We start from the raw sequence: 27,137 nt of genomic DNA, 5'->3' as shown, positions 1-27,137 counted from the left end.
TTACAAATGTTAATCAACTCAGGGAGGCAAAGTTCCTGAAGGCAATAGGGTATCAGAGATATATTTAGTTATCAACAACATTAGCCAGTAGGAGAAGGTGCCACCTTAATCAAAGTAGGATGGCTCATTTACAATATAAGTGAACCCCATAATTTGCAAGGGTTTGGTTCCTGTAGATTATGCAAATTTGAAAACTGGATAATAGGAAATTCTGCATGCTCAAATTATTTAAATGTTTCTAGGCCACATATCTTAAAATATTGCTTTAAACACAATGGTTCTGAACAGGTCTGAACAGCAAGTTTAAGGCTCTTCTCAAAAACCACCTACTCACCCTAAACTAAATACACAATACTCAATATTTAACTCTACCAAAAAATTATCCAAATTTTAAAACTTCGAATCTAGACGCCCAATGTTCATACCTTATTAATCCTACTTTGTACTATAAATACCTACCCAAAACAGTACTGTCTTACACCCAAATGTAACATTCTCATACCGTGAACTACTTTCAACAACTCACAACGTTATATTCCCATAATTTATTTCAATATTCATTATTGAAACTACTGTAATTAGAGTAAAACTACTGTCTGCTATAAACAAAGATGTATAACTTAAACAAACTATGATCAATTTCTTTAGTATTAAGTAGTATGTAAGCCATTAAATTAAGTCTGCCCATAATGCCTAGGCATGATAGTGGCTCTCTTTGCACTGTACCCCATTATTGTAATTTCATAATCTCAATGTAACCTTGCAAAGAAATAAACTTTGTTTGTTTGTTTGTTGCTGATAAGCCCTGTACAAAACCTAATTTGAACCATAAAATTTTTATAATTATAATGTTAATTTATGTAAGAACATAAGAAAAAAGGAACACTGCAGCAGGCCTACTGGCCCATGTGAGGCAGGTCCAAGTCTCCTACCGGCTTAAGCCAATGCCCTAACCTAGTCAAATCAGGTCATATTCACTTAAGGAAGGAGCATGGCATCTGACCTAGTAGCACAAGCTAGTCAGGTCCAACTCACACCCACCCTCACCCACTCATGTATTTATCTAACCTATTTTTAAAACTACACAACGTTTTAGCCTCTATAACTGTACGTACTTCGGAGTTTGTTCCACTCATCCACAACAATTCAGATTACCTACTGACTGTAACATTCTCATCCTTTCTTCAGAGTGCAGGCACTGCCCTTACTACCTCCAGAACTCAAGTGCCTAGCTAACCATTTTCCCTAAATCCATTCATAAATGTTATCTTGCTCACACACAAATAGCACATGAACTTGCCTGCTTACCTGAATGCCTGTAGCAATGACTTGTGGTATCTGATTAATTGGGAATCGCATAAGATTGAAGAGTGCAATTGAGACAAATGCTGTATTAACGTCCAGTATGTTTTCCTCTGACACCAGCAAAAATGTGGCAAATGAGAATAGTGCTACCTGAAGAGAGAAAATCCACTGAATTATGTACAGAAAAATGGTAGGATTTTTTTATAATGTATAAATATCACATTGGGTCACTTTTTAAATACTCTATACATGTACATGTTATTGTAACCACGGACGAGTGGTATTGATCAATAACAACACTGCGCTAGCCAAGGATTTGAACCCATGTTGTACTGGCCTGCCTCATGGTGAGGCTAGTACACAAAACAGGGATGAGAATGAAATTAGCTTAGAAGCTCCCACACCTCTGTATGCCCTCGGATGGCGGCCCACAGCTAGCTCTGCTGGCTGCGCCATTCTTGTAGGGTTGGGTGGTCCTGTGATTTAAAGTGCCATGTGGTTCTCGCTTACCATGAGGCAGACCAGTACAACATGAGTTCGAATCCTTGGCTAACATGTATATGTAAATTAACACGAGTTTTTATTTACAGGGTAGATAATGGTACAGTAATGTACCTACTCAAAATGCACTGCATACGGCTTTGTTTTGTGCTTAACAATATTTTATTACATGTAAACTACATTTTATAAACTGCAGAAAGAAATAAAGTTTCATTTGTTTGCATTCTTACAAGAATTTAAAAATATAATAGGAGTAGTGATATACTTTTTTATTTAATAAGCACCTCTTAAATTTGTGAAAGATTATTTTTCTCTGCTTAGCTGTCATGTCCAATGATTCCTTGGCAATGCACTCCTCATGTTACAAATAATTAGAGTTTAGGCAGCTTTTAGCTACCACTAGGAATAATAATGTATAGTCTGCAAGAACACACTTACATATACTGAAGAAGTGGTGGAAACAGGATGCAATATTAAAATTTTTTTACTAAAGCAGCAGGCGTGCATGAGTGTGTTTGATAAGAGTGAATGGAGACAAATGGTATTTGGGACCTGACGATCTGTTGGAGTGTGAGCATGGTAATATTTAGTGAAGGGATTCAGGAAAACCGGTTATTTTTATATAGCCGGACTCGAGTCCTGGAAATGGGAAGTACAATGCCTGCACTCTAAAGGAGGGGTTTGGGATATTAGCAGTTTGGAGGGATATGTTGTGTATCTTTGTATGTATATGCTTCTAAACTGTTGTGTTCTGAGCACCTCTGCAAAAACAGTGATTATGTGTGAGTGAAGTGAAAGTGTTGAATGATGATGAAAGTATTTTCTTTTTGGGGATTTTCTTTCTTTTTTGGGTCACCCTGCCTTGGTGGGAGATGGCCGACTTGTTTAAAAAATAAAAATAAAAAATATCAACTAGTATGTTGTATTAATCAAAGAATAAGAGACAATACTCACAAAATGGAAATTAAACTTAGATTTTATTTTTTCTGGTCAGTTCTAGTCCATTATTAAGCTGTGAGTAAGAGAGAAAATGAAAGAAAAAACAGAAGTTAGGTAAAGAGAGGTTAAGAAACAAGTGGCTGAGTCAAGTGTGTCCTGAAGATTGAAGCACTGACAGTGTACTAGGAAAGTCAAGCATTTCAAGAAAAAGCTTGAACTCAACTCAGAACACATGTGACTTGACTTCACACTGGCTATCTCCTGAGCTCACTTCTCTTATATGACTTTTGATTTTCTTCCCTTTTCTCTCACACTCACAACAAAGACAATATTTCCTTCACAGTACAGTAGTTTCACATTCAGAATGTGTGTTAATTGCTAGTAGTATTTATCATAAATATAAAATATTGCACAAATGGAAAGAAATAGATCAAAGCATATCAATATCACAGGACTGCAAGCAAGCTATTTTCTAGGTTAGAAATTTATTCAGTATAACTAGGCCAATTTCTCAAGGCCACACAAATTCAATAGTGACTCAACTCAAACATACTCACAGTTACAAATACTTCCAAAAACATCTAGGTAACTGAAAGAAGGAAAACATCTAAACCATTACTTATTCCCTAGCTATTTCAAGATGCACATGAATTTCACATTTTAAATGATCCACAGGGCCATAACATCCCCATCTATTCTTCAGAGTGCAGGTTCTGTATTTCCTTCAACAAGAGCTCAAATCCAGCTAACTGGTTTTGCTGAATTCAGAGATATTTTCTTTACACTTCACAGTTGTACATAACTCAACAATGGACAGTTAGTGAAGGTAATTCAATTTCACTTCCTTCTTACGCACAGACATTTCCTTTGTACTCTACCTCTAGCTACCATTAGAATTGACATATCAGTCACTGCTCTTCCTGCAGCCTACCTTTCAGCTTTTTATCCATCAGGAGTTCAGAAAACTGTTCTTGTTGCTCATTTATCTGTAGTTCATATACAGTGGTACCCCGAGTTTCGGCTAGAATTCATTCCAGAAGACCGTTCAGGTGCCGTTACCGAATTAATACACTTACAAAAGCACTTACAATAATACACTTACATAATTGTTCAAGTTGGGAGCTGTACAAAACTCAGGGTACCACTGTACTTATCTTTCTCTTTTCAAATAGATTGTATTACCTATTACCAAATCTTTTGCTAAACATAAATTAAATAAAATTCCCCACTGAACTGATCTGCTAGTGAGATTCATCTCGGTTCAGTCTTCCAACTTTATATAAATTATGAGGGGAAAAGTTATCATTATCCTTAAACTTATTGACTTCTCATATGGCTGGCAAAATCATCTGCCCAAATTTTTCTACATTACCTTTTAGCATGTGACCTCACCCATGCAGCAACAGAAGTCACATAACTCAGGTCCTCACTTTACATGACTGAATGGACTTATGTAAGTAGTTTACATACCTTCTGCATAACTTGATAGAGTTTACCCTTGAAACAAAACACTGTTATAATAAAAGCTTACTTTTTGTGTCTTTTCATCCCAAGAGACTGAATTAAATTACTGAAAATGGGCAAATAGAAAAAGTCCCTTATGAATTTGTACCTAAAATATATAAGCTCAAGGTTAATGTGATAAGAATATATGAAGATTAAGTAAGATCACATGTCTTTCTCTTGTATTATAATTCCAGATGTAGTTACAGTTAAGATAATATAAGATTTCCTTTGGATTTTTAACCCCAGAGGGTTAGCTACCCAGGATAACCCAAGAAAGTCAGTGCATCATCGAGGACTGTCTAACTTATTTCCATTGAGGTCCTTAATCTTGTCCCCCAGGATGCAACCCACACCAGTCGACTAACACCCAGGTACCTATTTGCTGCTAGGTGAACAGGACAACAGACGTAAGGAAATGCGTCGAAATGTTTCCACCCGCCGGGAAACGAACCCGGGCCCTCCGTGTGTGAAGCGGGAGCTTTAGCCACCAGGCATCATGTATTCCCATCAAATATACCACAGTAGCATGCATCTTATACAATATATAACTCCATAAGCCATGTGTGTCATAAGAGGCAACTACAATGCATGGAGCAAGGGGCTAGTAACCCCTTCTGTATAAATTACCACATGTAAAAAGAAAACCTTTTGTTTTTCATTTTAGGCCATCCTGCCTTGGTGGGAGATGGCCAGCTCATTGAAAAAAATAATAAATCAACATAATCTACTTGCCATGTATGGAGTGGTAAGCCACAGGAAAATAAGAAAGGACTGGATGTATGCAGACTTTCTGAGAACATTAATCTCATCCTCCCTCACAGATTCTACTTCACTGTTGAAAGAGCTCTCCCAGGCATACAATTTCAATACCTGCATGATATACAAAATTAGGAGCTTCATTGCTTTACTTTCTTAAAATAAGAGTACAGTGGAACCTCAAAAATCGAACTGCTCCCAACACAACCAATTTTGTAAGTGTATTTTTGTAAGTGCTTTTATGAGTGTATTTTTGAGGGTCTGAAATGGATTAATCTAATTTACATTATTCCTGATGGGAATAAATTCATTCGGTAAAGGCACTCAAACAGCCTTCTGGACTGAAGAAAGTTCGATATTTGAGGTTCCACTGTATAATGACATCCTTTTGAAAAAGAATCATTGTAAATTTATAAAAAACCACAAACAATTATTTTCATTATGAAACAGAGAATATGTACCAAAACAAGAGACAAATAATTTACTTTTATTCCACTAATGATTTCATTTAGCAACTTTATTCTTTTATCCTTGAAATTCATCTGAGAGCTCTGAAGAACCTTTAACTTGTTGGCAATGACACCATTGATGGGGGTCAGGAGTATCAAGACAGCGAGGCCAGAAAGCACTGATGGTCCTTTAAGAAACATATATTGTTAATTACTATTAATAACGTCCTTAAGAAACATACATTATTAATTACTATTAATAAAACTATTACGAAACATACATTATTAATTTTTTTTTCAACATGTCAACTGTCTCCCACCAAGGCAGGGTGACGCAAAAAGAAATAAAAACTTTCATCATCATTCAACATTTTTACCATCACTCATACATAATCACTTCTTTGCAGAGATGCTCAGATACGACAGTTTAGATGTCTCTCCAAACTGCCAATGTCCTAAACCCCTCCTTTAAAGTATAGGCATTGTACTTCCCATTTCCAGGACTCAAGTCCAGCTAATTGGTTTCCCTGAATCACTTTACAAAATATTACCTAGCTCACACTCCAACAGCTCGTCAGGTCCCAAAAACCATTCATCTCCATTAACTCCTATCTAACATGCTTACGCATGTTACTTCTTTTACAACCCCATCTATAAATATATTAAACAACCATGGTGACATTACACATCCCTGTCTAAGACCTTCAACGGTGGCGACATTGCAGACCTGGAGAGTGTACAAAGAACTTTCACAGCACACGTAAGTGCGATAGGGCACTTAAACTACTGAGAACGGTTGAAGGTTCTTGATCTGTATTCTCTAGAACTCAGGCGAGAGAGATACATGATAATATACACTTGGAAGGTCCTGGAGGGATTGGTACCAACTTGCACACGAAAATCACTCCATATGAAAGCAAAAGACTCGGTAGGAGATGCAACATTTCCCCATTGAAAAGCAGGGGTGCCACGAGTACACTGAGAGACAACACAATAAGTGTCTGGAGCCCAAGACTGTTCAATTGCCTCCCAGCATACATAAGGGGGATTACCAATAGACCTCTGGCTGTCTTCAAGAAGGCACTGGACAGGCACCTAAAGTCAGTACCTGACCAACCGCGCTGTGGTTCATACGTCAGCTTGCACACGGCCAGCAGTAACAGCCTGGTTGATCAGACCCTGATCCACTATGAGGCCTGGTCTCAGACCGGGCCATGGGGACGTTGATCCCCTAAACCCTCTCCAGGTAAACTCCAGGTAAGACCTACTTTTACCGAGAAGTAGTCTCCCTCTCTTCTACACACCCTAACCTGAGCCTCACTATCCTCATAAAAACTCTTTACAGCATTTAGTAACTTACTACCTATTCTATATACCTGCAACATCTGCCACATTGCTCCCCTATCCACTATCATATGCCTTTTCCAAATCCATAAATGCAATGAAAACTTCCCTACCTTTATCTAAATACCATTCACATATATGCATTTAGTAACTTGCTACCTATTCCATACACTACTGTGTTTTGATACAAATGTCAAACACTGATCAATAAAAAAGTAAATCTCACAAGAACACAAAATATAACACAGAATAGAAAGGGTTTTGTATATTTTGACCTCAAACAAGAGTCCCTCTGCTGAAGAGAATATCAGACTGAATTATCTACAAGTTACTGATGAAGAAACAATGCAAGCAGTTGTTAACAACTGATGCTGATATAAATGATTATCAGCTGCCCAGGTATAGCTTGTTTGTAGATCATATTGTTATACAGAATGTATTAATATGCTAAACGGTTCTCCTGTGTTCCTTGTAATTCCTAAACTTATTGTTCATAACCACTTAAGAGACTGTATGTATATATAAGAAATCAATTAGTTATTGTCTCATTAGTCTTAAGATAGGCTTAAGTTTGCCTGAAATGCTCTGCATATTAAGGGGCTTTCTGTATGCATACTTAAATGTCACCCATCTCTGTACGAACCCTGTATCATGCTGAAATAAATAATCTCAGTCTGAATATGAATGATGTCAGAAAATGAGACATTAATTTGACACAAAGCTTAGTAGAAGCAAATGAAAAGGAGACAAATTCTTAAAGGTCTTCACTAACAATGCCAGAATTTAACAATCACAATAAAATAAAAAATCCTCCAAGAGCTGCTAATACAGGAAGGTAAGAACAAAATTATTAGGTTCTGTATACATATATGGGATATTTCAAAGCAAAATAAGTGGCCCACAAAATTAAGAGGAAATGGTGATAGAGTTTCATATTTAATAATAAGTTTTAAGTTCAGTTTTCAATATACGTATGTACATGTTAATTCTAAACCTTTTAATAATGTATACAACATATTTACACAAATTTATCTTACCGAGTATCTTCCATAGCTCATATAGAGCAATTAGAATAACCAAAGGTCCTGACCAAACGATGCAGAAAAATATGGGAAAATCACTTAATCTTTGAGAGTCTACAGCCATCAGGTTGACAATTTCGCCCAAAGTTGACTCTCTTCTTGCAGCGACTGATAGCGTTAATGCCTGTCAACAGAGAAATAATCAATTTACATTGTCTATCTACAGTATACCTTTCATGCAGAAACATATCCACTAAGCATTTTAATGTCAAAAAATGTGTTTCCTTTCACAGGAAGTACAGTATAGTAGGTATTCCTCCACTGACAGTGAAAACTAGACTAGGCAGAAAAAATAAAATTGCATCAGCACAAACTATAAGCAGTCTCCTTCAAAAGAGTAATATTTTAAAAACCAACTGTACAGCCATACCCCGCTTTACGTCATTTCAGCTTATGTCAAATTCGCCTTTATGCCACTCTTCTAGAGTAAATTTCAGTTCAGCAAATGTCATTACATCTGATTTTATGTCACTTAGTAACGTCACCCACATCACAATTTTTTTTAATTGTGTTCATTTTTCTTTAAAAAATATGACTAAAATGTCTTTTTAGTGTTCTTTAAGGTTTAGCAATACTAGTTATATTCTTTCACGAGTTATGCTAATTTTAAGGTTTGTAGTAATTTTAAGACATTTTTAAGGCATTATGTCTGGTTTATGTCAAAAACTGGGTTACAGCACAGCTCTTGGAACCAATTAATGAAGAAGGGTGGCATATGACTGTATTTGCTTTTCATTTAAAATAAAATATTATGAGTATATTACTGGTACTGTGTAATGTATTGTAAAATAGTATTTAAATGAAAAAGACATACATCAAAAACAACTTTACAATATTTACAGTATACAGTACCAGTAATACAGCCATAATACAGTAGACCCCCGGTTCGCGAAGCCATCGGTATCCGATAAATCCGGTATCCGAAGCATTATATCGCAAAAAATTTGCCTCGGTTCCCGTTACAAAACCCGGTATGCGATACGATTCGTACGAGACATGTCCAGTGTTTACAAGCCAGCCAGTGTGCGCGCATCTAAGGATATATTCGGTACATCCCATATTCTCCATATTATCACTGTTTTTGGTGCTTGTTTCTGCAAAATAAGTCACCATGAGCCCCAAGAAAGCTTCTAGTGCCAACCCATCGAGACCAAGGGTGCTAATGACTATTGAAATTAAGGAAATGTGTGCAAAGTGGCTTGAAGTGCAAACCTTTTTTGATGAAAATCACCCTGACACAGCTACTGCAAGCCGTGTTGGCAACCTGTACATTGACAATGTTGTGAACCACTTTAGGAAAGTCACAAAGGAACGAAAGGTACAGGCCTCTATGGACAGATATGTTGTGCGACAGAAGTCCAGTGACTCTCAAGCTGGTCCTAGTGGCATTAAAAGAAGAAGGGAAGTAACTACCTCAAGTCCTAATGGAGGGGGATTCCCCTTCTAAATATTAAAAACTTCGACACTCTCCCCTCCTCCCATCCCATCAATCATCACCAGATCTTCATTAAAGGTAAGTGTCAATTATTCTATTGTGATTATTCTATTGTTATTATTGTTATTGTAATTATTATATTGCATTAAACTTAATATATCATGTGGTAAAAGTTTTTTTTCATACTTTTGGGTGTTTTGCACGGATTAATTTGATTTCTATTATTTCTTATGGGGAATATTGATTCACTTTCCGATAATTTTGGTTTACGATGAGCTCTCAGGAACGGATTAATATCGTGAACCGGGGGTCCACTGTATTTTTATTTATATGAAAAGCAAATACAATAGTTATGTAGAGCATATTAGATGGGCTTATATAAAAGCTAAAATTATTGAATACCAATAAACTACATACAGTAACATCCTACTTTGTGGTCAATAGTAGCTAATAAAGATGATCTTATTTTCAAATATATCAAAAACTATTTATTATACAGTAATACAGCTGTAATATTTTAAATGAAAAGCAAATACAGTAGTTCAGTGTACAGCATTTTGGATAGACTTATACAAAGACTAAAATTATTTAATACCAATAAATTGCACACAGTAACATCCTACCTTGCGGTAAACAGCAGCCATTAAAGATGATCTTATTTTCACATGGATTATCCAGATATTATTAAAAAAGATAGCTCTAAGAGCAGCTACAAGAATACTGATGATAAGCAACAAGACTGCATAAAAGTATCCATGCCACTCTGGCTCATTTTCATTGGTTGTGAAGCTGATCAACAAGCTGTAGAAAAGAATATATAGAAAATTAAAAGATCCAATAATAAAGCAAGAATTAAGAGCAGTCCTTGCCCTTCATGATCTACAACATTTATGCTATGTCTAATAGGGTATAAAGTTAGGATTATTTATTTATACTGTAACTTTTTATCTTTTTTTTCCAATACGCTGGCTGTCTCCCACCAAGGCATAGTAACCCAAAAAGAAAAGAAGACATTTTCACCATCATTCACACTATCCCTGTCTTGCCAGAGGTGCACAGAGTTTAGTTAGTTTAATATCTTTATTATGCACCCCATACCCATCCTGTGGGTGGTAGAGATCACAAAGATACATAATGGTCCAGGGACTGGGGTACAAAGTTTTGATAGCTGAATGAGTTACAAAGGTAATGAACCATTCACACGTCTACACCTGATCACAACTGCAATTAATTATTAATGCAAATATTAGCTTTATTTACAGTGAGCAAAGTCAAGGTATTTTTCCAGAATGATTTGTAATATACCACTGTGGATAAAATACTTTGATATATCTGACAGTTCAGATGTCACTCCAAACAGCAGATATCCCAGCCCCTCCTTTAGAGTGCAGGCACTGTATTTCCCACCTCCAGGATTCAAGTCTAGCTAACTGGTTTCCTTGAATCCTTATTTTCATGAAAAAACTGACATACAAAAGGTTGTGGGATAATGTACTTGTAATTAGCCTTTTAAAATATTATTCCGTTGAAATAAAATCTTGTATATATCTTAAAAATATTTATAAATTAATATAATATGCAATTTTTATTGTTTTATAATAAATACCCAGTACAGTACTAAGAATTAACTTACCTTAAAATTCGTGGACTAAAAAATAAAACTAATTCCGTGATAACGTGAATAAGAGTGTAAAAAACATATGGCCAGGAGATGGTGCGTAGAATGACCCAAACGACAGACACTTTTGGCAGAGATGGTGGCTTCTTGTCTTCAGTATCAGCTAGAGATTCTTTGGATTTAGATGTCTTCTGTCTACACAGGTAAAAATTATGAGGAATTAATTTTTCATATTATTGCCTTAATATCCTATATTTTTTGTTCATTCACTTACTTTAATAAAATGGATGTTTTACCTGACTACCAACATCTCCTTTCTCCATGCAGCTCTCCATAAAGCATCAAGAGTTTTAGTAGCACAATGAGGAGGGATTTCCCAAAGGTCATCAAAGGTCAGGGATCGTTTCCAACCTAACCTCAGAAGGCCACTGGTCCAGTGAAAGGTTATCTTGTTTAAGTATGATGAGTACTGCTCTGGATAAACTTTCCTCTGCAGAAAGAGACTTTCAATTATCTTGTTACATTTTAAGTATATAGCAGGATTATGTTTTAACACCTTGGCCATCTCCCACCTGGGTTGGTCATCTCCCTCTATCTTGTACCTTCCCCTCCCCCCAAAAAGGCCATTTATTCAACAGTTATCTTGCCAGAAATGTGCAGACATTACAATTTAAGTGACCCTCCACATTGCAACATCCTCACATCTCTCCTTCAAAGTGAAGACTCTGCACTTCCACATGCAGGACTCAAGTCTGATAAGACAGATCTGGAGCCCCAAAAAGTTGGTGATAGCACATGTGCAGTTTCCTTATACATGTACATGAATGAAGATACAGTAGCTTTATTTCCCACCATAGTTTAAGAGATTTTTATTATTAAGATTACCTCTGAGGTAGTTAGTGACAGACATAGAAGGCTCAAGTAATAATATCTAAGAAAATCCCAAATGGGCTTGGGATTTTTGTGGACAGATTTGATCCTATAGTCAAGAAATTATAATATTTAGTTTACTTATTGTTGTTGTGATTGGGATGGGAGTTACATTAGATTCATTTAGTATCTTTTTCTTTTGTTTCAGTCACTTTGCTTGAATTCGTAATTGTTGCCAATGCCAATACCAATACTATACTCAATTTTAGGCTGATACCATTACCATCAAAATAGACTGATGCCCACCAATAGTGATACTCTTATGCCAATTCTGATACCATAAAAGTAGCCAATACCCACCAATACCGATACTAGGGCACCCCTTCCCCCCCAGTGTTGTATACAATTGCTTCCCAGTTTATTTTTAAAACTCATGTTTCATTAAATCTGTTAGCAGAGTAGAGTTCTTCACATCTCTTAATTAGTTCTGTCTGAGTCAAATATCATTGTTACTTCTTTGGATATTAAACTTAATCTATAGTGCTTTCATAGCCATGCTCTTTGTTAATGGATCTGATGATGCTGTTAATTAGCTATAGGCTACTTGGTGCCGTAGTTATAAACTGTTTGAGGATTTTAATATTTTTTTAAATTAAACCATACCACGGGTGGGGTTTGATCCAGTGGTCAGAGAGTCTCAAAACTCCAGACTGTAATATCTGAACATTAACATCTTGATCACTGTAAGACTCCCTGTCACTCAATCTTGTTGACTGCTACAATAAAGATATTAAATGATGCCTCATCAATGAATGTGAATGTGATTTTGTTGACTACTAACAATAATTTCCAGATGTTGGCAATTAGAAAGGTGGGATAATGATCTGTTGTTTTATTGATAATAATACTTTTTTTTTTTACGAGTTGATATACTGTATGTTTGTCCAGATATTATGTACTGAGTGAATGGAGATGGAGATGAATGATATTTGGGACCTGATGAGCTGTTGGAGTGTGAGCAGGGTAATATTTAGTGAAAGGATTCAGGGAAACCAGTTATTTTATATAGCTGGACTAGAGTCCTGGAAATGGGAAGTACAATGCCTGCAGTTTAAAGGAGGGGTTTGGGATATTGGCAGTTTGGAGGGTTATGTTGTGTATCTTTAAATACCTGGAGTTTACCTGGAGAGAGCTCCGGGGGTCAACGCCCCCACGGCCCGGTCTGTGACCAGGCCTCCTGGTGGATCAGAGCCTGATCAACCAGGCTGTTACTGCTGGCTGCACACAAACCAACGTACGAGCCACAGCCCAGCTGGTCAGGTACCGACTTTAGGTGCTTGTCCAGTGCCAGCTTGAAGACTGCCAGGGGTCTATTGGTAATCCCTATTATGTATGCTGGGAGGCAGCTGAACAGTCTCGGGCCCCTGACACTTATTGTATGGTCTCTTAACGTGCTAGTGACACCCCTGCTTTTCATTGGGGGGATGCTGGATCGTCTGCCAAATCTTTTGCTTTCGTAGTGAGTGATTTTCGTGTGCAAGTTCGGTACTAGTCCCTCTAGGATTTTCCAGGTGTATAAAATCACGTATCTCTCCTGCCTGCAATCCAGGGAATACAGGTTCAGGAACCTTCAGGAACCTCAAGCGCTCCCAGTAATTGAGGTGTTTTATCTCCGTTATGCTCGCCGTGAAGGTTCTCTGTACATTTTCTAGGTTAGCAATTTCACCTGCCTTGAAAGGTGCTATTAGTGTGCAGCAATATTCCAGCCTAGATAGAACAAGTGACCTGAAGAGTGTCATTATGGGCTTGGCATCCCTAGTTTTGAAGGTTCTCATTATCCATCCTGTCATTTTTCTAGTAGATGCGATTGATACAATGTTATGGTCCTTGAAGGCGAGATCCTCCGACATGATCACTCCCAGGTCTTTGACGTTGGTGTTTCGCTCTATTTTGTGGCCAGAATTTGTTTTGTACTCTGATGAAGTTTTAATTTCCTCGTGTTTACCATATCTGAGTAATTGAAATTTCTCATCGTTGAACTTCATATTGTTTTCTGCAGCCCACTGAAAGATTTGGTTGATGTCCGCCTGGAGCCTTGCAGTGTCTGCAATGGAAGACACTGTCATGCAGATTCGGGTGTCATCTGCAAAGGAAGACATGGTACTGTGGCTGACATCCTTGTCTATGTCAGATATGAGGATGAGGAACAAGATGGGAGCGAGTACTGTGCCTTGTGGAACAGAGCTTTTCACCATAGCTGCCTCGGACTTTACTCTGTTGACTACTACTCTTTGTGTTCTGTTTGTGAGGAAATTATAGATCCATCGACCAACTTTTCCTGTTATTCCTTTAGCACACATTTTGTGCGCTATTACGCCATGGTCACACTTGTCGAAGGCTTTTGCAAAGTCTGTATATATTACATCTGCATTCTTTTTGTCTTCTAGTGCATTTAGGACCTTGTCGTAGTGATCCAATAGTTGAGACAGACAGGAGCGACCTGTTCTAAACCCATGTTGCCCTGGGTTGTGTAATTGATGGGTTTCTAGATGGGTGGCGATCTTGCTTCTTAGGACCCTTTCAAAGATTTTTATGATATGAGATGTTAGTGCTATCGGTCTGTAGTTTTTTGCTATTGCTTTACTGCCCCCTTTGTGGAGTGGGGCTATGTCTGTTGTTTTTAGTAACTGTGGGACGACCCCTGTGTCCATGCTCCCTCTCCATAGGATGGTAAAAGCTCGTGATATGGGCTTCTTGCAGTTCTTAATGAACACGGAGTTCCATGAGTCTGGCCCTGGGGCAGAGTGCATTGGCATGTCATTTATCGCCTGTTCGAAGTCATTTGGCGTCAGGATAACATCAGATAGGCTTGTGTTAACCAAATTCTGTGGCTCTCTCATAAAAAATTCATTTTGATCTTCGACTCTCAGTCTGGTTAGCGGCTTGCTAAAAACTGAGTCATATTGGGACTTGAGTAGCTCACTCATTTCCTTGCTCTCATCTGTGTAGGACCCATTTTGTTTAAGTAGGGGCCCAATACTGGACGTTGTTCTCGACTTTGATTTGGCATAGGAAAAGAAATACTTTGGTTTTCTTTCGATTTCATTTATGGCTTTTAGTTCTTCCCACGATTCCTGACTCCTATAAGATTCCTTTAGCTTAAGTTCGATGCTTGCTATTTCTCTGACCAGTGACTCCCTACGCATTTCAGATATACTGGCCTCTTTTAGCCGCTCTGTTATTCTTTTCCGTCGCCTGTAAAGGGAGCGCCTGCCTCTTTCTATTTTACATCTACTCCTCCTTTTTCTTAGAGGAATAAGCCTTGTGCATACATCGAGTGCCACCGAGTTAATCTGTTCTAGGCATAAGTTGGGGTCTGTGTTGCTTAGTCTATCTTCCCAGCTTATATTAGTTAGGACTTGGTTTACTTGGTCCCACTTTATGTTTTTGTTATTGAAGTTGAATTGGGTGAATGCTCCCTCGTGACTAATCTCATTATGTATATACTTCTAAACTGTTGTATTCTGAGCACCTCTGCAAAAACAGTAATTATGTGTGATTGAGGTGAAATTGTTGAATGATGAAAGTATTTTCTTTTTGGGGATTTTCTTTCTTTTTGGGTCACCCTGCCTCGGTGGGAGACGGCCGACTTGTTAAAAAAAAAAAAAAAATATTCATAGGTTTAGTTACTGATGGACTCAAACAACTGTACATGTTTAAGAAACTAGCAACTTGTGTGTTTTCAAACTGGAGGAGGTTGATGTTGAAGTCTCTAGCTACAGTATTATTAAATGATGTTTGTTTAGTATTTTTTTTTTTTTTCAACAAGTCGGTCGTCTCCCACCGAGGCAGGGTGACCCAAAAAAAAGAAAGAAAATCCCCAAAAAGAAAATACTTTCATCATCATTCAACACTTTCACCACACTCACACATTATCACTGCTTTTGCAGAGGTGCTCAGAATACAACAGTTTAGAAGCATATACGTATAGAGATACACAACATATCCCTCCAAACTGTTTAGTATATTTTTATATATTAAGTCTAAGGTAGTCAAGAAAGCTTGATTTGTTGATATGAGGTTATCAGCAGATTGCTCTACTTGTGATAGATCTAAGATTCTGATTGCAAAATGTGTAAATATGTATTTCCTAAATTCTGTAGTACATGTTGAATAAATACTTGTGTTTTAGCCATGTTTCTGTAAGAATAATAGGAGTTAGGTAGTGTTTAACCCTTTGACTGTTTTCGACGTATAAATACGTCTTACGAGCCAATGTTTCTGACGTATATATACTCAATAATTCTAGCGGCTTCAAATCAAGTGGGAGAAAGCTGGTAGGCCCACATGTGAGAGAATGGGTCTGTGTGGTCAGTGTGCACCACATAAAAAAAATCCTGCAGCACACATTGCGTAATGAGAAAAAAAAAACTCTGATCGTTTTTTTGGAATAAAACGCCGACTTTGAGGTGTATTTTCGTATAGTATTTATCGTTGTATTCGCGTTTTCATGGTCTTAGGTGATAAAATGGAAAACATATTACAGAAATAGAGATGATTTTCATTACTTTTACGATGAAAACGACCTTGAAACTGAGCTCAAAGTAGCGGAAATGTTCGATTTTTACCAATGTTCAAGAGTAAATAAATCACACCACACGTCCAATACACGTCAACTGGGGAGTCTAATATTCTTTCACTAGTGCACTGATATTATTTATACCATTTTTACAATAATGCAGTCGTCTGCATATTAGTAAATTTTGTATTTTTTTGTATGAATAAAAAATCAAAATAGAAAGCAATAATAATATAAGAGGGGCCTAGAGATGTGACTAATGAACAGAGCATATGTTATTTTAGTGCCACGAATGTCTGCCTTGTTTATTCTGGACCCTATTTTGAAATTGGCATCTTTTTTATTTTGCATGAAATTGGCCAAATTGCCAATTTTTGACCACCATATTGGGTAGTCCAAATTAGTAAATGGGAGGTTTCTTGTACTCAGCTGATAGATAAAATGGAGTTCTAAAGAAATAGCTATGAGTTTTGTCAACTGGAACAATGGAATTGGCTGAAAATAGGGCTCAAAGTTGGCGAAATCGCCGATACGCATATGTCGCCGAGACCGCTAACTTCGCGGGAGCATAATTCCACGAGTTTTCGACCAAATTTCGAACTTTTGGTGTCATTACCATCGGGAAAAGATTCTCTATCATTTCATAAGAAAAAATAATTTTTTTTTTTCAAAAATTGAGCGACATAGAATGACAGTTTCAGAGAGGGGCCTGAAACAGTCAAAGGGTTAATGACTGCAGTAGTGCACTGATGTCATCACAATGTGTACTTAGGGATCTGCAGGTATAAACATTAGAGTAAAATTGAAGCAGGATATTCAGCCTCTGACTGAGATAGTCTTAAAGTAAATCAAAATACACAGCACCCATTTCGTCGTGTTTCTTTGACTCCATGTGCATTCATGTTCTACAATGATCAGTGTTCATTACATTAGTATAACCATATGTGTATTATAACAGTGATTAGGAATATATAAAAAGTATTTTACAATAATGTGTGATTAGGAATATATAATGGAAAGTATTTTACAATAATATGTAACTTCTAAACAGCACTTAGCTTACTTTTCTGAACCATTCTGCATCAACAGGATTATCAGCAAAGCTGTTTGCAATTAATAATACAACAGCACCACTGTACTGGGCTAGGAATGTTATTTTTGAACCCAGCAGACCATCCTGTAAACAAAAGGTACTTATAGAGCATCACACATAGTACTAAGTAAGCTATGCAGTATTATGATCACTCTAGAGTTTAACAAACATTATGGTATAACATTATATCAGAATACACAGTACATTACAACTATAGTCTAGTATGCATCTAACTGTTTTGCATGAGACAGGAGACATACCAGAAAATGAATAAAAATTATTATGGTACTGTATTACAGTACTGTACATTTATTGTATATTGTATTATTATTGAAATAAAGGGAATGTCCTTTTAATAACTGCAAATTCGCAGCATTTAAATAAAGGAATGTTCTACATACTTTAATCTTTACTTTCAAATATAGGGCAGTAAATTACAATACTTTGTATATGTTGTTAAACTTACAGAATGAATAACGTTAATTACTGTTGACTTCAGTTGTGAGAGACCACATAAAACTTGGAGGAGCCAAAAGACCCAGAGAAGTCCACTGCTTTGATCTCCATATTTACGACTTAGTAATAACAAAACTGACTGCAATATCTGAAAAGTATGAAATTTTGTTATTATGGGAAACCAATACAGGTACATAATTGAAAATAAGTTTAACCTGCCATGTGCTAATTTAAATAATGTAAAATTACTGTAAAATAATGTGAAAATAATGTAAAATGTGAAATACTTTAAAAGTTTGTACTATATGTAATACTAGGGGAGAGAGTAAGAGAGAAAGAAAAGAGAGAGAGAGAGAGAGAGAGAGAGAGAGAGAGAGAGAGAGAGAGAGAGAGAAAAAAAAAAGAGAATAATAGATAAATAGATATAGAATTTTAATAAAGATGATGTTGGAGAAGGCTATTAAACAAATAAACGTAGGAAATCTTGGTCTAACCCTGTAATACCATTATGAAAAAAATAACAATAATATTCCCAGGCAAATAACACAATGAACTTAACATATACTTGCATAAGTAATTATGAGAATAAAAGAAGCTGTGTAATCATTGGCTGAAACAGCATGTCCTTGAGATGACTGTAGCACTGTAATAACCAACTCGGCCACAGCTGCGCTTGTCACAAATACTGATAACACCTGAAATAAATTTAAAACCATCAATAAAGTTTGTACTACAGTTACAATATAGTAGTTATTTTACAGTTTTATGAAAGAAAGAAAAGTTGGCTATCCACCTTAACTTGTTCCCTACTGTTAATATTTATGAATTTATTCCTTAGTAAGCTAAGACAAAGATTATACAAGAAATTATAGATCCACTTCCAACTTATATGTATTTTATATTTGTGAGCCACTTGGTGAAATAGCACAGAAACAAGTTGGATAATAAAATCAGGCTGGGATTAGAGAAGCATGCTGCATTGTTATTACTACCAATAATAATATTATTGTTGTTTATTAATGGGAAGTGCTACATCTACAATTGTTGTACAATACCTTCGAAATGGGAGGTAAACCAGTATGACCCAAGGAAGGGGACTTTAGGTCCAATTCCTTGGATCAAGAGCCCTTCAATATCAAGGAACCTCCAATGAAGGGTAAATAATGATTAACTGTATGGATCTCAATCAAGGAGATGCTGTATTGTAACTAGGCATACTTGATGCTAATAAAATATTAAGATACATGTATACCAGTTATGCAAGATTACAGGTACGTCTTGCTACTTCTACTTACACTTAGGTAACACTACACATACATGTACATGTTTATTTATACACACCCCTCTGGGTTTTCTTCTATTGTCTTTCTAGTTCTTTTTCTTGTTTATTTCCTCTTATCTCCATGGGAAAGTGGAACAGAATTCTTCCTCCGTAAGCCATGAGTGTTGTAAGAGGCGACTAAAACGCCGGGAGCAAGGGGCTAGTAACCCCTTCTCCTGTACAAATCACTAAATTTAAAAATAAAAACTTTCGTTTTTCTTTTTGGGCCACCCTGCTTTGGTGGGATATGGCCGGTTTGTTAAAAAAAAAAATGTATGCCAGTATCACCAATAACTGTCTAGATCTTAGGTTAGGTTAGGCAAGATTCATCAGGAAACAAGACAAATGTTTCCTGGCACAGGTCTTAGTCATGTGATGACCAGCCACTCGAGCTTTTGGTTATCAGACCGAGGCCTTCCACTGGCTTACAGGTCCACCGCTTTAAAAATTAAGATTATAATTATAATCTCTACTAATTAAGTACTCACCAGTTTAAAGTATGATAAACCTGACCATGGAATAGCAACTCGATTTTCCTTTGACTGCGTGATGATGTAGATAGGTGAACAGAGCCAAAGGATAAAACAAGGTCCCCATATTAACAATGTCTTTTCAATACATACACCCAGCTCAGGGTCACTGGACTCCCAGGAGGCACTCGCATTCTGGAAAATATGTATTATTTTCAATTTATATAACTAAAGTGTAATGAACACTGGTCAATGCTCAGTAATAACCTACACGGAAACAGAAACTCAGGAGACTATTTGATCCTCTTCTGGGATCTTCTTGAAAGACACTTTGCAGACTATTACAGCATTTGATCTTAAGACATAAATGCATCTTAAAAAACTGGAACTAGAAATTCTATGGTAATTATTGTGGGCATCCAAACTACTGTACCAATTTTGAGAAACCATCAGACTGAGCTCTTAATTTATTAATGAACTACAGCTTCATATATCATAGTCAATGTTAAATGAAATGAAATAATATTGCATTGGCTAATTATAAAATAGCTTTCAAATACAGAATATGAATGGAAAGATGCTGAAAAAGCAGTTTACAATGAATATTAAGCCAAAACTGGAAAATACAACTGTGTGGTGTCCACACATAAAGAAATACTACTTAGAGTCTACTTAAGTCTAAACAGGTGAAGAGTGGTAGAATACAATAGTCAGTATTTCACTTTATTATTAATATGAGGTAGTACAATCAATGATACAATCTTACATTTTTAAATTAATAATTAAGTTCTTTTGCAGTACTACAACACAGATACAGTAATAAGAAACTGCAGATATAAATTAAGAATAATGGAGCTAAAAAAATACAGGAGAAATTTTCTTTACAAATAGTGGTAAAAGAATGGAATGAATTGTGTGTTACAACTACGTACAGTATTGACAGTCTTAATTATATTGATGACCATCTCCATGGGGAAGGGGAGAAGAATCTTCCCTCCCATAAGCCATGCATGTTGTAAGAGGCAACTAAAATACTGGGTGCAAGGGGCTAGTAACCCATTCTCCAGTATGACTAAATGTAAAAAGAAGAGCTTTATATTTCTTCTTTTTAGGTCACCCTGTTTCGGTAGGAGATGGCTATTGTGTTAAAAATAATCTGATCATATTACAGTGGAACCTCGGTTTTTGTCATTAATCCATTCAAAAGAGTCTGACGAAAACCCAAATTGTACAAAAACTGAAGCAATATTTTCCATAAGAAATAATGTAAATCCAATTAATCCGTTCCAGACACCCAAAAATATTAACAAAAAATACATTTTATAGAGAATAACTATAGTTTTATATACAAACTAGGGCATATGAAAACTGAGGTTTTCATATGCCCTTGTGAGACGGGACACCATGAGCACAGATCTGTTCCTGTAACTATCGAAAGGTGGCCTGGTGGCTAAAGCTCCCACTTCACACACGGAGGGCCCAGGTTCGATTCCCGGCGGGTGGAAACATTTCGACACGTTTCCTTACACCTGTTGTCCTGTTCACCTAACAACAAATAGGTACCTGGGTGTTAGCCAACTGGTGTGGGTCGCATCCTGGGGGACAAGATTGAGGACCCCAATGGAAATAAGTTAGACAGTCCTCGATGATGCACTGATTTTCTTGGGTTATCCTCCTGGGTGGCTAACCCTCCGGGGTTAAAAATCCGAACGAAATCTTATCTCATCTTAAAAATAGGTATACCTGGAGTTTACCTGGAGAGAGTTCCAAGGGTTAATGCCCCCGCAGCCCAGTCTGTGACCAGGCCTCATGGTGGATCAGGGCCTGATCAACCAGGCTGTTACTGCTGGCTGCACACAATCCAACATACAAGCCACAGCCCAGCTGGCCAGGTACCGTCTTTAGGTGCTTGTCCAGTGCCTGCTTGAAGACAGCCAGGGGTCTTTTGGTAATCTCCCTTATGTATGCTGGGAGGCAGTTGAACAGTTGAACAGGTATGTGTAATTACTTAGTATCTCATCAAACTTAAACAGCTGACATGACAAATATGAAAGTGCTGTTAAAGTTAAGTGTGTAAGTTTTACATATTTTCACGCAGAAATAAATTTCAGGCACTTATGATGTAAATCAAGACATTCTAGTTAATAACACAGGGAAAAAGCCTCATTCTGCATCAAACTCAAACCCTGCATTTAAACAATGCAGCCTCTGATGCATTGTAAACCTAAGTCATCATAAAATCAACCCAACATTTTTTACAATGACTTACCCAAAATGTGTGTCCACAAAATTCAGATAAAAGATCATTATGACTGTTGACAACTGCATTGGAATTTGTCATAATGAAAAGTTAGTTGTTACTGGTCACTTCGTCTCGTCTGTGCCTTTCTTATTCCAAGATGTTCCTAATACTGCCACTACTTGTAATGCTGTTTGGAGGAGTTGATTACTTCAGCTCTTCTGATGTTGCTACTGAAGAAGAAAGAAAGAATTTTTATATTTCTTAAGATATTGGTACTGTACAAAGATTTTTTTTTATTATTATCACACTGGCCGATTCCCACCAAGGCAGGGTGGCCCGAAAAAGAAAAACTTTCACCATCATTCACTCCATCACTGTCTTGCCAGAAGGGTGCTTTACACTACAGTTTTTAAACTGCAACATTTACACCCTTCCTTCAGAGTGCAGGCACTATACTTCCCATCTCCAGGACTCAAGTCCGGCCTGCCGGTTTCCCTGAACCCCTTCATAAATGTTACTTTGCTCACACTCCAACAGCACGTCAAGTATTAAAAACCATATGTCTCCATTCAGTCCTACCTACTGAGGCTCGCAGGACCCTATGTCTAGCCCTTATACAATGCCATATGGATTACGCTTGCTCTTCTTGGTACTCTGCCTTGACAAAAAAACTGAAAGATAGACTGCAAATTACCCAGAACAAAATCGTAAGACTCATCCTGGGGCTGGGACCAAGAGAACATGTAGGCCAGGATGAATTACAGCAGTTGGATATGCTGAATGTTGAAGACAGAGTAAAACAACTGAAGCTAAATCATGTTTATAAAATTGCTCACAAACAGTGTCCAGAATATCTTGCTGTCAATTTTGTCAAGGTTGGGAACCAAAGCAATCATAGTACTAGGGGGAGAGAGCACAACTTTGTAGTACCCACAGTCAGTGGCCAGGCTTCAAACACCTTTTATTGTACAGAAATAAAGGAATGGAACAGACTGCCCGCACATGTCAAAGACAGTCATAGCATGAACCAGTTCAAGAAGAGTGCCAAAAGGTGTCTGATGAATGTAGCTACAGAAAGGGAGGGGAATGATTTTCTATTTTTTTGCTAACATACGTGTAAATTTTTTACCTTATTCCTAGTAATGACCCTTGTATTGTAGATAGTCTTAATGACCTTGGTGTAGTAGATAGTCTTTTTAGTATGATAATAAGATGTTATCTTCATTGTAGAATAATAAGAAAATATTATAACCTTTATATTATAATAATAAGGTAAAAGGACCCCAATGGAAATAAGTCACTCTGTCTGACTTTTTTGGGTTATCCTAGGTTCTCTACACACATGCTGCTATGTATGATAATTCTATGTAACTGTATTTGTGTATACCTGAATAAACTTACTTACTTACTTATTCCTATCAAACACGCTCACGCATGCCTGCTGGAAGTCCAAGCAACTCGCACACAAAACCTCCTTTACCCCCTCCCTCCAACCTTTCCTAGGCCGACCCCTACCCCGCCTTCCTTTCACTACAGACTGATACACTCTTGAAGTCACTCTGTTTCGCTCCATTCTCTCTACATGTCCAAACCACCTCAACAACCCTTCCTCAGCCCTCTGGACAACAGTTTTGGTAATCCCGCACCTCTTCCTAACTTCCAAACTACGAATTCTCTGCATTATATTCACACCACACATTGCCCTCAGACATGACATCTCCACTGCCTCCAGCCTTCTCCTCGCTGCAACATTCATCACCCATGCTTCACACCCATATAAGAGCGTTGGTAAAACTATACTCTCATACATTCCCCTCTTTGCCTCCAAGGACAAAGTTCTTTGTCTCCACAGACTCCTAAGTGCACCACTCACCCTTTTCCCCTCATCAATTCTATGATTCACCTCATCTTTCATAGACCCATCCGCTGACACGTCCACTCCCAAATATCTGAATACATTCACCTCCTCCATACTCTCTCCCTCCAATCTGATATCCAATCTTTCATCACCTAATCTTTTTGTTATCCTCATAACCTTACTCTTTCCTGTATTCACCTTTAATTTTCTTCTTTTGCACACTCTACCAAATTCATCCACCAATCTATGCAACTTCTCTTCAGAATCTCCCAAGAGCACAGTGTCATCAGCAAAGAGCAACTCTGACAACTCCCACTTTATGTGTGATTCTTTATCTTTTAACTCCACGCCTCTTGCCAAGACCCTCGCATTTACTTCTCTTACAACCCCATCTATAAATATATTAAACAACCACGGTGACATCACACATCCTTGTCTAAGGCCTACTTTTACTGGGAAATAATTTCCCTCTTTCCTACATACTCTAACTTGAGCCTCACTATCCTCGTAAAAACTCTTCACTGCTTTCAGTAACCTACCTCCTACACCATACACCTGCAACATCTGCCACAATGCCCCCCTATCCACCCTGTCATACGCCTTTTCCAAATCCATAAATGCCACAAAGACCTCTTTAGCCTTATCTAAATACTGTTCACTTATATGTTTCACTGTAAACACCTGGTCCACACCCCCCCCCTACCTTTCCTAAAGCCTCCTTGTTCATCTGCTATCCTATTCTCCGTCTTACTCTTAATTCTTTCAATAATAACTCTACCATACCATACAAAGATACACACTAATATTACTGGTGCAGTAATTACATTGTTGTTTTTATGAAAGATGTGTTACTGATGCCGCAATGAAGTACAGTGGTACCTCGAGTTACGAACTTAATTCGTTCCAGAAGGCTGTTCCTGGAGTTTACCCGGAGAGAGTTCCGTGGGTCAACGCCCCTGCAGCCCGGTTTGTGACCAGGCCTCAAGGTGGATCAGAGCCTGATCAACCAGGCTGTTACTGCTGGCTGCACGCAATGCAACGTATGAGTCACAGCTCGGCTGGTCAGGTACCGACTTTAGGTGCTTGTCCAGTGCCTGCTTGAAGACAGCCAGTGGTCTATTGGTAATCCCCTTATGTATGCTGGGAGGCAGTTGAACAGTCTCGGGCTCCTGACACTTATTGTATTATCTCTTAACGTGCTAGTGACACCCTGCTTTTCATTGGGGGGATGTTGCATTGTCTGCCGAGTCTTTTGCTTTCGTTGTGAGTGATTTTCGTGTGCAAGTTCGGTATTAGTCCCTATAGGATTTTCCAGGTGTATATAATTATGTTTCTCTCCTGCCTGCATTCCAGGGAGTGCAGGTTCAGGAACTTCAAGTGCTCCCAGTAATTGGTATTCGAGTGCCAATACCAAACGAATTTGTTCCCATAAGGAATAATGTAAATTAGATTAGTCCATTTCAGACCACCAAAAATACACTTACAAAAGTGCTTACAAAAATACACTTGCATAACTGTTCGAGTTGGGAACTGTTTGAAACTGGAGGTACCACTGTACTGTAGTTTAAATGCTGTTATGGTTCTTGCTGCTCAACCTGTTAATTTACAAACACAAAATTAACATAGCACTGTATATAATGTACTGTAATCAGACTCTCATCACCTGGCAAAACAATAACAACTCACGAATTTGATAAGGATTTCTGCTCCACTGGAATATTTTAATTGAGTGCAGCTCTGTTAGACCATTATCATTTACCGTATGTACCTTCATATAATCAATACTTTTAAATGCTCTACTTTTCAGACATCAGTGCATTTACTGTCACTTCACAAATTTGCAAAAATAAGCTTAACATGTCATACACGTCATTCTGTTAACCATATTTCAAAAGCACTGTATTATTATTATTATTATTATTATTACTACACATGGGAAGTGCATTAAACTCATAGGGGTTATGCAGTGCATGGAGGAATGAGAGGTAATCAGGCTTGATAAAAAGAAAAGGGAAATTAGGTTCAACTCCTTGGATTAAGAAAAAAGTGGTTTTTCCAACAGAGCTGCAGTTCATTGGACATAATGTTTGGTCTGAACAACAAATGAGCCTCTTGACCATATCTGCATGCTTTTCAGTATCGAGGTGCCACCACGTAATTGGCCGACTTGACGTATGCATTAATGAGCAGTGTGATCTAAGTGACTAACTGTGGAATGATTGTTGGTGCCAGATGGGGTGGTTTCAGTATCTCAGAAACTGATGATCTCCTGGGATTTTCGCACACAACAGTCTCTAGAGTTTACAGAGAATTGTGTGAAAAACACATAACATCCAATAAGTGGCAGTTCTGTGGGTGAAAAATGCCTTGTTAATGAGAGAGGTCAAAGGAGAATGTCCAGACTGGTTCCAGCTGACAGGAAGGAGACAGTAACTCAATAACCATGCATTACAACAGTGGTATGTAGAAGAGCATCTCTGAATGTACAAAACATCAAACCTTGATGTTTATTACCTGGAGTTTACCTGGAGAGAGTTCCGGGGGTCAACGCCCCCGCGGCCCGGTCTGAGACCAGGCCTCCTGGTGGATCAGAGCCTGATCAACCAGGCTGTTGCTGCTGGCTGCACGCAAACCAACATACGAGCCACAGCCCGGCTGATCCGGAACTGACTTTAGGTGCTTGTCCAGTGCCAGCTTGAAGACTGCCAGGGGTCTGTTGGTAATCCCCCTTGTGTGTGCTGGGAGGCAGTTGAACAGTCTCGGGCCCCTGACACTTATTGTATGGTCTCTTAACGTGCTAGTGACACCCCTGCTTTTCATTGGGGGGATGGTGCATCGTCTGCCAAGTCTTTTGCTTTCGTAATGAGTGATTTTCGTGTGCAAGTTCGGTACTAGTCCCTCTAGGATTTTCCAGGTGTATATAATCATGTATCTCTCCCTCCTGCGTTCCAGGGAATACAGGTTTAGGAACCTCAAGCGCTCCCAATAATTGAGGTGTTTTATCTCCGTTATGCGCGCCGTGAAAGTTCTCTGTACATTTTCTAGGTCGGCAATTTCACCTGCCTTGAAAGGTGCTGTTAGTGTGTAGCAATATTCCAGCCTAGATAGAACAAGTGACCTGAAGAGTGTCATCATGGGCTTGGCCTCCCTAGTTTTGAAGGTTCTCATTATCCATCCTGTCATTTTTCTAGCAGATGCGATTGATACAATGTTATGGTCCTTGAAGGTGAGATCCTCCGACATGATCACTCCCAGGTCTTTGACGTTGGTGTTTCGCTCTATTTTGTGGCCAGAATTTGTTTTGTACTCTGAT

The 27,137-nt window shown here is 37.9% G+C and overlaps 1 protein-coding gene across 4 annotated transcripts in view; it reads right to left on the bottom strand.

The window, feature by feature from the left end:
- LOC128687047 (multidrug resistance-associated protein 1-like) overlaps positions 1 to 27,137 on the bottom strand; it is a 95,258-nt gene that overhangs the window by 52,719 nt on the left and 15,402 nt on the right. For 2 of the 4 annotated variants that reach the window (XM_070082528.1, XM_070082526.1), the window contains exons 2-13: positions 21,994 to 22,196; positions 19,743 to 19,919; positions 18,503 to 18,628; positions 17,944 to 18,081; positions 17,448 to 17,561; positions 11,232 to 11,425; positions 10,951 to 11,130; positions 9,941 to 10,118; positions 7,838 to 8,006; positions 5,493 to 5,644; positions 4,980 to 5,121; positions 1,309 to 1,451 (exon numbers count right to left, since the gene is read on the bottom strand). In XM_070082528.1, coding sequence (XP_069938629.1) covers positions 1,309 to 1,451; positions 4,980 to 5,121; positions 5,493 to 5,644; positions 7,838 to 8,006; positions 9,941 to 10,118; positions 10,951 to 11,130; positions 11,232 to 11,425; positions 17,448 to 17,561; positions 17,944 to 18,081; positions 18,503 to 18,628; positions 19,743 to 19,919; positions 21,994 to 22,065 — 1,785 coding nt within the window. In that variant the 5' untranslated portion in view covers positions 22,066 to 22,196. Of the gene's footprint in view, positions 1 to 1,308; positions 1,456 to 4,979; positions 5,122 to 5,492; positions 5,645 to 7,837; positions 8,007 to 9,940; positions 10,119 to 10,950; positions 11,131 to 11,231; positions 11,426 to 17,447; positions 17,562 to 17,943; positions 18,082 to 18,502; positions 18,629 to 19,742; positions 19,920 to 21,993; positions 22,197 to 27,137 lie in introns of all 4 variants that reach the window. The other 2 variants (XM_070082530.1, XM_070082529.1) reach the window with 2 other exon arrangements.

The sequence above is a fragment of the Cherax quadricarinatus genome, chromosome 7, assembly GCF_038502225.1.
Source record: "Cherax quadricarinatus isolate ZL_2023a chromosome 7, ASM3850222v1, whole genome shotgun sequence".
In the NCBI taxonomy this organism is placed as follows: Eukaryota; Metazoa; Arthropoda; class Malacostraca; order Decapoda; family Parastacidae; genus Cherax; species Cherax quadricarinatus.
This window is presented reverse-complemented; position numbering and strand designations above follow the sequence as displayed.